This window comes from Galeopterus variegatus, unplaced genomic scaffold (assembly GCF_000696425.1).
Source record: "Galeopterus variegatus unplaced genomic scaffold, G_variegatus-3.0.2 Scaffold2470, whole genome shotgun sequence".
NCBI classification, from domain to species: Eukaryota; Metazoa; Chordata; class Mammalia; order Dermoptera; family Cynocephalidae; genus Galeopterus; species Galeopterus variegatus.
The window spans coordinates 132,317-143,782 of record NW_007728581.1 but is presented as its reverse complement, the minus strand read 5'-3'; the positions used below and the strand labels follow the sequence as shown (position 1 = coordinate 143,782).

Sequence of the window (11,466 nt, the reverse complement as noted above, 5' to 3'; positions counted from 1 at the left end):
ATTCTTTAGGTGGAAAGTAAAGGTAAATTAGTGTTTGTTCTAACTCTAATATTTGAGATTGGCTTATAAGATAAATATGTTTTTCCTCCTGCATATTCTTATAAGTGGTAGACCCTAGATAAGCATCGTTTTGAAGATGGAGACTCTATCAGTGGAAATTCTCCTTATCTAGTGTAGCTAATAAGCTTCTGAGCATAACTTTGCACCTCAAGGAATCCTAGATCTAAAAGGAACCTAAGAAACATCTAGTCCAGTTCCCACCTCTTCTCTCTTTCTCTGTTTTTGTCTGTCTGTCTGTCTCTCTTATAACTCACCCACACACGCACACACACACATGCATGCATGCACACACACACACGCTTTACAGCTGAGAAACTGAGTTCCATTTAAGTTAAAGTCTGTGCTTCCAGCTGAGAAACTGAGGTCTATTTAGGTTACAGTCTTTGCCTAAGGTAGCACAGGAGTTATCAGCAGTCCCTGTGCTTTTTACTTTATATTCAGTTTTTTTTTCCTTATGTAATTTTAAGGGTACCAGTACATAATTTTAGGGTGCCCAATAATTTGTCTAAAGTAAACACCTGTGGGTCTATCACAGTTTTGAAGTTATTGACACTAGTCAGTGCTTTATTTAGAAAAATTTCCCTTGAAAACCCTAATACACAATCATGGTGCTTGGAAGAGAGAACCATGAGCCATGAAAGAAGGCATGATCACGTTACAACAGTAGTTTACCCGTTTCATCCCCAAAGAGAGAAGAGCCTGGAGGGCCCCAGAAAGGTGACGTTTAGTGGAGAAAGTAAGTACAGAAGAGATCCGAAGCCCTAAAGCCCATGCTTGAGACACTTCATGTGCCAGGACGTGGTGGGTAGCCAGAGGGCAGCAAGGGCACATAGGATCCTGTCGCAGACAGACACAAACGTCACCTCTTTCACAACCTCGCGTATAAAAACCTGAATACTGTGGATTTAGGTTTTTCAGATAAATGGTTGATTAAGAGATTAAGGAGTTAAGGATTTAACTAAAAACTGGGAAAATTACAACAAAAAACGAAGGAAGAAGCTGAAATTAGTAAATTAGAAATTGAAAAACAGGAATATACACAAAATATCCTTAGCAACCAAATACAGTGTGACATTTCAACTCCCAACCCTCACCCACCCTCAATTAAACATAGTGTGTGGTTTTTCATGAGTTTGAGTGGAGAGAAGCAGCTTAAATACATCAGGGGAGATGATAAAAGTCTGCTATTTTGAAGAAGTGTTCTAAGTGTGGTGTTGATTTCTAACTTTCTACTGAACCATAACATCCCCTCACTTTAAACAGTTGACTGATGGTTTTCCTCTATCTTTTCTCTATTTTAGACTATTCTATTGATCCCCATAACAGCTTCTATAAACTATTAAACAACCCGTTAGAGGGTTGAGTATTGCTCGTCTTCCTATAATAATAAAAATGAGTTGTGATTTCTTATATCAATAGGTGTTTATTCATGGATCCACCAAAAGGAAGCCTTCATCCTTTTGAGGGATAGGATAATATAGTACTTAAATGTGGGTTCTGGGATTAAATTGTCAGAGTCAGATCTGGCTTTTAACCTTCCATGCTCATATGTAAACTGGGGGTTATAATGGCATCAGCCTCACTGGACTTTTCATTCAACAGATATTTGTTGAAGCCAGTGGTATGGCAGGTCCTTTATAGGCCTTGGTGACATATCAGTGAACAAAACAAGCACAAATCCCTGCTCACAAGAAGCTTACATTCTTATGGATTTCTTCAGCACTGCTTTCCTTTGCTTTTCTCAGTGCTCAGCAGAGGAGCAGTCAGGTTCACAAGAAAACCACAATTGGAAATCAGGTAGAAAAACACAATAAATAAACAAACTGTATAATATGTTGGAAGGTGAAAAATACCGTAGAAGAAAATAGAGCAGGGTAAAGGGGATGAGAGACCTAGAGTGATGCAGTTTTAACTAGGGTGGTCAGGTTAGGCCTCACTGAAAAGATAAACTTGAGCAAAGACTTGAAGGAGATGCCAGAAGCCATGCAGACATATGTGGGAAGCATATTCTAGGCAGCTAGGTAGCATAAAGGCTCCAAGGTGGGAGTGTGCTGGGTGGGTTAGAAATCAACATCACTCAGCATCCGGGAAATGCAAATCAAAACAACACTGAGATACCATCTCACCCCAGTTAGGATGGCTAAAATCCAAAAGACTTTGAACGATAAATGCTGGCGAGGTTGCGGAGAAAAAGGAACTCTCCTACATTGTTGGTGGGACTGCAAAATGGTGCAGCCTCTATGGAAAATGGTATGGAGATTCCTCAAACAGTTGCAGATAGATCTGCCATATGACCCAGCTATCCCACTGCTGGGAATATATCCAAAGGAATGGAAATCATCAAGTCAAAGGTATACCTGTACCCCAATGTTCATTGCAGCACTCTTCACAATAGCCAAGAGCTGGAATCAGCCCAAATGTCCATCATCGGATGAGTGGATACGGAAAATGTGGTATATATACACAATGGAATATTACTCAGCTATAAAAACGAATGAAATACTACCATTTGCAACAACATGGATGGACCTTGAAAGAATAATATTAAGTGAAACGAGTCAGGCAGAGAAAAAGAAATACCACATGTTCTCACTTATTGGTGGGAGCTAAAAAAATAAACAAATTAATTCACCCACAAACACACACAAAAAAAACTGGGGGTGGGGTGGGGGGAAGAAAATATAACAACCATATTTACCAAAAAAAAAAAAAAAGAAAAAGAGCAGAGGCTGTGTGGCTAGAACTCTCCAGTGAACCAGGTGCAGGGTAGGAGGAGAGAGTCAAAGGGGAAGAGGGTGGGGTTAGTTGGGTAGGGCCTTATGCACCCTTGTAAGAACTTTGGTTTTTACTTTTGAGTGAAATGGGGTTGATGGCAGTAAAGGATTTTGAGCAGGAAGTGACATGATTATCTTTTAAAAGGATCCCTCTGGCTTCTGTGTTGAGAGTAGACTTCAGGGGTCAAGTGTGGAAGCAGAGACCAGAAGTAAATGATTGCAGTAATCCAGATGAGAGAGGACGGTGGCTTGGACCAAGGTGGTAGCAGTGGAAGTGGTAATAAAATGGTTGAATTTTGAATACATCATGAAAAGATAAAATCAGCAGCATTTGCTGATGATTGGATATGGAATGTGAGGGAAAGAAGAGTCAAAGATTTTGTCCTAAGAACTTGTCAGTACTGTATGGAATTGCCACTAATTAAGTAGGGAAAGACTGTATGGGTAGAGCAGGTTTTAGGGAGGATATCAGAACTTCAGTTTTGAGATGCCCATTAAGTATGAGATGCCCATTAGACACCCAAGTGGAGATGTTGAGTTGTCAAAAACAGGTCTGAGTCCAGAGTTAGGAAGATAGAGATGCACTAAGGAAATTGTAAGAATATAGCAGAATTTGAAGCAATGAGATAAGATAATATTACAAAGAGTTTGTGATATGGAGTCTTACTGCTTGCTACCACCACTTACGCACTCAGTAACTTTGGGAAAGTCCCTTAGCTTCTCAGTAACTCACTCTCCCCATCTGTAAAATGAGAAGAATAATAGTAACTGCCTCGTAGGATTGTTGTCAGAATTAAAATCACTAATATCTACAAAGCACTTAGAACATGGTATATATATAAGCATTAACTTAATTTTCATTACAGCTATTCTGTATACATGTAGGATGGGACAAATACATTATTGTTAATAATGCAGCATTGTAGCTTGTCTTCCTGTGGTGGTGATGTATTTTTCATTTGTGATTGTTAATTACTACTTGAAGTCCCACTGAGTTGGTTTTGCTTCCAGAATTAAACTGACCTGAATTTTTGATATTAGCTCTGCCTCAGTTGTTGATTTTTTTTTCTTAAAAGCCTGTATGTGTTTTAGTATCTGTTACTTGTTCAGAAAAAAATCTTATGAATTTCTTCAGTGTTGCTTTCCTTTGCTTTTTTCAGTGCTCAGCAGAGGAGCAGTCAGGTTCACAAGAAAACCACAATTGGAAATCAGGTAGGATTTGTATAAGAGAATCAATGCATGCATGCACCCAAGGAATTTGAACTAAATCGCTTGATTGGCTATTTTTTTTATTGCAAATTAATCATGTGCAAATTTTGCTTGAAATGCAACTTTTTGTTTTGTTTCAATTTTGCTTTTAAAGTTTTTGGAGTGAATTGCCTTCTTTTTGTCTATTTTATGCAGTTAACCGTAATAATTTATTTGAAATAACTTTTCTGCTACTTGCTCCGCATTTCAAGTGTGACTCCTTGTGATTTCTTTTGCTTGCTTACATTACCCTGAACTTAATTTAACTTTGAATCTGTGAGGCAGTTCAAGGTTAAAACATGATGAGTAGTTGCATGAGCTTTCTGGTGCTGCTGACTAGTTCACACATTTGCACAGCTTGGTAACAGTGAAGGGACAGCTCACAAAGAAGGCAGTTGTTGAATTTAATGGCTGCCACACTAAATTCCTGTTGGTTAATGAAGATGTTAATTCCTAAGAAGATCTGATCTTTTGAGTTTTTGTGTTTTGGGGCTGATCAGCTGTCTCTGACTAACAGCGCTCTGCAGATTGTATTAACTCCAACAGTTTGCTGTTTCTTTTATGTTTTATGTGATAATGAATATTTGCATTGTTATTTCTTTTCAAGTCAAAACAATGATGATTTTATAGTTTTGTTTTTAAATTCAGAGGTACAATTATTGAACAAATTGAAACCTCTGCTATAGATTTTTTTCCCATTGTTTTGAAAGGAGAAGAGGTAATAACAGACTTTATTTTAAAAACTTTTTTTCTGAACTAAAGCATATAATTCTTTGCTATTTCAGGGAACCAATCTTCCGCCTTCAAGGCAAATTGTACGAGCTAAGTTCTGTAAGCTTTACTGTTGCTTTTTCATTTAGCTTCCCAAGGGCACGGTTTGTCTTTAACTGATTAACTCAACTAGCGCTTGCTACTAATTTTTTAAAAACTTAGATTGTCTTGTTTATAACACCCTATCACTGAAGTAAAAATCCTTTTAATAGGGTTCATCCCTTCACTGCTAATAACTTGCTGTGATTGAAAGGTATGAACTAGTAAACTCTAAAAATGCTGTAATAATATACCCTTAACACTGTGGGTGCTTTGATATTTCTCTAATTTTAATGGGACTTAAAATAATTAAAATCATTAATGATCTTCATCTCTGTCCTTTTATGCTATGTTGTTATAAGGCGTAAGGCTTTCTTTTCCCCTTGTGTGATAATATTTTCAATAAATATAGATGATGCTTCTAAAAGGTGGGTGATATTGAACATCTGATTTTGCTGTGTTTGTTGATAAGCCTACACAACTCCAAGTATTTGTATTGATTTTTTAAAAATAATAATAAAACAAAAAGCAAAATTACATTGATTGACATTTTATATGGGTATAGAGTTGAATCTTTTGAAATCAGACACTATATTTTCATTTTATGGAAGTGTAAAAACACTGCCAAATGACTAGCCTAGGCATTTAGAAAAAAATTGTACTCTCCTTTCTACCGTGGATGAAGCAGCCTTATTCTTCCAACTGTGCACAAGTTGAGAGTGAGATTAGAACATGGTTCAATTATTTGCCCCATGATGTTTTGGAAGATACAGATTTTGGGGACATTCCTGGGTTCAGATTCTGTTCTGCCACTTAGAAACCATGTGGCCTTGGACATATCGAGCCTGATTTTGCTCAGAGGTCTGATAGGAAGAATAGAAAATATTGCTGCAGGGTGATTGTATCAAGTAATACACATACTGAGATTTGCTGCTGATTACGAGATACATGCTCTGTAAAGAGTAGAAACCTTGTTCTCAGAACGTAGGTACTGCTTCTTGAAACTTAGGAGAAACAATAATAAGTATAAGAAAAATTTAAAAGTTATAAAATGAGAATGTTGAAACACTTGGGAAAATTAGAAGCTATGGCAAATTATTCTTATCTCTGCAAAGTCTGGATTATAGCCAGGTGTAGTATAAAGGATTTACCTATAAAAGTTTCCTCATGGTCAGAACCATTTCTAACTCATAGAAGTATATACATATAGGAAAAGCAATAGTATAATGGCACAAATGTGTACTATAAATAAGATCTGAAAGGAAACTTGGAACAGCTTTCAGTGATATTACTTCCAAATGCTAAAATCATACTAATTGTGTTTCTGAGACTTCAGTTTTGCTGAGTACTTCAAAGCCCACACATTGTGGAAGTTTTATAACTCAAAATTGTAGAATTGGGTGTGTTATAATAGAATATAGATCCCTTATCCAAACGCCTTGGGGCCAGACATGCCTTGAAGATCAGAAATTTTTGGATTTTAGAAAAACGGTATATAACTCTGTCATATATTAAAATGCTAAAATCATACTAATTGTGTTTCTGAGACTTCAGTTTTGCTGAGTACTTCAAAGCCCGCACATTGTGGAAGTTTTATAACTCAAAATTGTAGAATTGGGTGTGTTATAATAGAATATAGATCTCTTATCCAAACGCCTTGGGGCCAGACATGCCTTGAAGATCAGAAATTTTTGGATTTTAGAAAAACGGTATATAACTCTGTCATATATTAACCAACATTCCTGTGGGGTTGAAGGCAGCACCTGTAATAAGACACATTCTGTTTCTACAGTGAAACAAATGAATAGTGACAATAGTTAGACTAAATGAAAAAAATAAATCCTCTCACATCAGGTCAGGTTTGGATGCCAAATTTGTTATAAAAAAAAAACCCAACAAACTTTCAATTTGCAACTAAGGGATTATGAACCTGAGTATCTTATTTTCTAGTCAAATTCAATAATATATAAACGATACAGTATATTTTAAGGGGTTCTTTATAGTTTTTCCTTCTTAGCAGAAATGAGCCATAATGAATTGAAATTGTTTCCTTTATGAATCTGAGTATCTGATGTTGATTTGGGTTTGTATGAAACCAGTTTTTCCTGTCAAGAGGCTCAAAGCCAGGGAGCCTGGAAGCCCAGCCTTCTGATGAAGTCTGGCTTTTATAGTTGGTGGGGCTGAAACACCCTGCAGTATTCCAGCAAGTGGTTAATCATTTTAATATCCTCTCAGGGCTCCTGGTTTTAAACAATTGCTGTGCAGCATCTGTTCTGAAATATTTTAGAAGGATTTAAGGAAAGCAAAACTTTTCTTTAGTCTAAATCCCATTCATTTTTCTCTGCCTAGAAATCTTAATAGTTCTACAAGTTGATGTTAAAACACATGTCCAAAAAATGTGAGCACACTATTCACCTGAAGTTGGACTGCTCAAAAATTCAAATTTAGACTTCATTCATCCCTTCACTCATTAAACATATACTTGAAACCTGCATGTGCCCAAAACTGTGGTGGGTGTTTAGAGCACTGTGTTTAGAGCTCTCAGGGAGCTCACAGCCCAGTAGGGATGATAGTATTTACTTACGTTTGTTTCCAAGGCATGGCTCCTTCTGAGCCTTCAGGTCTCACTGAAACATCACTTCTGCAAGAGGCCAGCTGTTGGATCTAAAGTCACCCTCCCTCCTCAATGTCCTACACTATTACATTTTATTATTCAAAACAGTCTCATTTATTTATTATCTTTTTGTCTTCCTTCACTGGACCTAAGATCCTTTAAAGCTATTTTTGTGTTGCTGAAAGCAGTGGAGTATCATTGTAAGGTTTTAAGCACAATCATATTAACATTTTAGAAAGATTATTCTGCCTATGGAGTGGAGAAAGGCTTTGAAAGGGAGACAAGACTGGAAAAAGGAGACTAGTTAGAAGGCTGCTGTAGACAAGAAACTATGGTGATCTGGGCTTGGGTATTTGTACTGGATTTGAGGAGAAGACGATGAATCTAGAGTTGGTAAGTAGAGAGAATCCAAAGGATCTGTGATGAACTGGATTTTGGGGAGAGAACTGGAGATTGTCTGCAGTGCCATCTAGATTTCTGATTTAGGCACAGGTAAGATGGTGTTGCCCTTCATGGAGAAAGGAACATAGTGAGAGAGTCAGATTTGGATCCAGAGTCAGGAAGGATAGCTTAGTTGAGTGTGAGTCACCATGGGAGATTAGAGTAAAAATATCCAGTGGGAAGTTGGATAAAAGTGTCTAGAGTCCAGAAAGACAGGGAACTATTCTTTCCAAAAGTACTGGAAATCCATTGAAGGATTTACAATAGGAAAGGGATGTCAACTTATTTTTATGTTGAAAAGATCTGTGTGTCAGCTGAATGGGATGGTTTGGAGGAGTAAAACTAGAGGTATAGAAATTGATGTTTTTGAAGTAATTCAGGTGAGAAAAATACAAATGTTGATAGTAGGAGGTATGTAGGAGAAGGGACAGATTCAAAATATATTTAGAGGTTAGAATTGAAGGGTTATAATTAGTTGTTGGAAGGTTAAGTCATCCTCCCAGGCTTACAGTAAGTGGATCCACTGACAACAGAAGTGCAGAAGGAGGAGCAGGTGTCAGGGGAGGTGGGAGAAGAAGGTCCTGATTTCAGTTTTGGATATGGTTGTGCCTGTTGGAGACATCACTAGGTTTGAGGCTCAGGACTCATGTAGACTGCAGATATAAGTCTTACAGTTGTCAATATATACATGGTGGCTGAAGCCATGAGAGTAGATGAGAACACCTCCGAAGGATAAGAACATAGAAAGAAATATTGGATTTAAAGGATGATGGAGAAAGAAGAACTGAAGCAGAATGAGGAACAGTCTTACAGTTGTCAATATATACATGGTGGCTGAAGCCATGAGAGTAGATGAGAACACCTCTGAAGGATAAGAACATAGAAAGAAATATTGGATTTAAAGGATGATGGAGAAAGAAGAACTGAAGCAGAATGAGGAATTGAAAAGAGTCTAATAAAGAGAAGAGAGAGGTAGGAAAACTTGGAGCGTACCAGAATGAAAGCTAAGGGGAGAGAAGTTTCAAGGAGGGAATGAATGGTCAGTAGTATTAGATGTTTCTGGGAGTGCAGGAAACTTGGGGGAAGTTGTCAGATAGTTGGGTTGTGGAAGATCCTGTGCAGTGTTGGGGACCATCTAAGAGTCCAGTGATAGCACCAGTCCTGTTGGCCTTTTAAATTGCTCTTCTACTCTACAACGGGAAGGTAGCATAAAGCTGAGAACGCAGATAATTACAAGGATATCCTGAGCTGCGGTTTTTCTAGGACGGCATCAGGTGAGGTCAAGAGTTAAAGTTTTGAAGAGAGACAGGTTTAAGTATAGGACTGTATAATTTAATATGAATGGTTTTGATTGATGTATTAATCAGGATAAGTCAAGCAAGTAACAACCCCAGAATTTTAGTAGTTTAGCATAATAAAAGTTTAATTCATGCTGCTGTAACAATCCAGTGAAGGTCATCAAGACAAGGGGCATCTTGCTTCATGTAGTCAGTAATGAACTGGACTTTGGACTCCTCTTCACTCTTCCAGCAGATGGGAAAGAGACAGAAGCCTGAGGAAGGTTTTTAAGGACTAGCCTGTAAGTGGTACACATCACTTCAGTTTATATTCTGTTAACCAGAACTCAGTCATTTGGGCTCACCTAACTACAAGGAAAAAAGGAAAATATAATCTGAGCTTGTGCTCAGGAAAAAAAAGATAAAGGATGGTATTAACTGAAAATTGAAAGGAAATGGACAAGCCAAGGCACTGGAGGTTTTATTGAAATCAAAGAAAATGTGTACTAGGATTAAGGGAAAGAAGTGATGAGGTGGGAGGTTGAAGTCAGTGAGTGGGATATTGTAGTTCAAGGCTTAAGAGGCAAAAGAATGCCACCTGAAAGTCAGAGGTGTTGCGGGAGTAAGAGAGAACAGACACTGGAGGAGGGTCCCAACATGAGATAGCTACAGATATTTTTGGAACACTGTTTGTCTTCAGGTGTGAGTAGCTGAATAGAAATGGGGATGAAATTCCCTGAGTTTGAATATATTAGGGGCAGGAGGATTTACATGACTAATAATTCATTCTTTTAGCCTAAAGCGTATAGGACAGGAAGGCACCGCTGACATGCTTCTTGGCCCCAGACTTCATCCAACTGTGGTTGTATAACTAGGAAGACTTTTTACCTAGGCAGAGAGCAGAGCAGGTGCTTGCACGATCCTGGTTATCAGGATACCTCCTATTCCCAGGCTTAGTGTCTGTTTTGTTTGCCAGTGTGCCAACTATTGTTCTAACTTTGGATTGGAGTATGAGATTTGGCTTTCCCAAACTTATAAGCCTCCAGGCAACTGGATTATCAACCTTTTTATATTGCAGGCTGCAAGCAGAAAAGACCTTTCCTATCAAGACAGGGTTTCTTCTCTCCTTACTTTCTGATAGCTAGTTTCAGTGAACATTAGTTTCTTTTTCTTAGGACCTCCTACGGGTCTCAAAAAATTGTCAACACAACCCACCCCAACATCCTGAAATTTATCTACAGAATCCCCTAGTTCTTTAGCCTTTGTTAAGTACATGATTTGTGAGAGTTTAATCAGTTTTTTCCAGCTGGGTATCAAGGATTGCCTACTTCCTAGCCTAAGACAGAGTGCTCCTCACAGCCTTCTCTCCTCCTTTCTCCACACATATAGTTCTGTCTTTTAGGGTCTGTCACTCTCAATCCCCACTATCACCTGACTTCTTGGTACAAACATCTATATCAGTTAGGATTCTTTTTAGATGTAAATTTCAGAAAACTAATCTTATGTGACCTTGGAAAAGAGGAAACTTCTTAGCTTATGTGATCGAACACTTCAGGGATAGAATTAAGCACTGTTTAATCTATGGGTCAAACTGTTATGATGAACTGGTTCCTTTCTTTCCATATTTTTGGTTCTGCTTCTTTGCTATTGGCTCCATTCTTGGGCTCCAAAGGGTTGAAAGATGACTGCCACCAGTCCCAGGAAATTTCCTTCCTGGTTTGAATCCAACAAAAATAAAAGTCTTTCTCTCAGGACTTTCAGAAAAACTCCTGAGGTTTGTTCTGATTGGACTGGCTTGGATCATGTGCTCATTCCTGAACCAATCACTGTGGCCAGAGAATGAGATATACTGATTGACTTAAGTCAGATCATACGGGACAGGGGTGGTGCCTCACCAGATCACATGGCCTGGAAGTGGGGATGGGTCGCCTCTCCACCTGAAGGTCAGAGCTGTTGTTCTAAGAAGAGAGGATAGGCACTAGAGGGAGTGCATCACAGGTGATGGCAGATAATTGTTGAGCATTGCTTATCTTCAGTACAATTTAATTTGGAAAATAGGATTCTTGTGTATGTTGTCTTCTTAAAGGAATATAAGATAGTTAATACTTCATTGTTAAAGTTCTATGATTCATTTATTGATTAAACGTAATGATTTTCCCTCTGACTCCCTCCCCTCGTTTCCTTTAAAAAATAATTCATTTGACTGTATTAGATTGAGATGCAATGTACAAGTACAGTTGGC

At 38.1% G+C, this 11,466-nt stretch overlaps 1 protein-coding gene across 1 annotated transcript in view; it reads left to right on the top strand.

The window, feature by feature from the left end:
* The window catches only part of LOC103597929 (dynamin-3-like), a 152,185-nt gene that overhangs the window by 113,647 nt on the left and 27,072 nt on the right, over positions 1-11,466 (top strand). The window contains exons 12-13 of the mRNA XM_008581809.1: positions 3,995-4,046; positions 4,868-4,897. Coding sequence (XP_008580031.1) covers positions 3,995-4,046; positions 4,868-4,897 — 82 coding nt within the window. The remainder of the gene's footprint in view (positions 1-3,994; positions 4,047-4,867; positions 4,898-11,466) is intronic.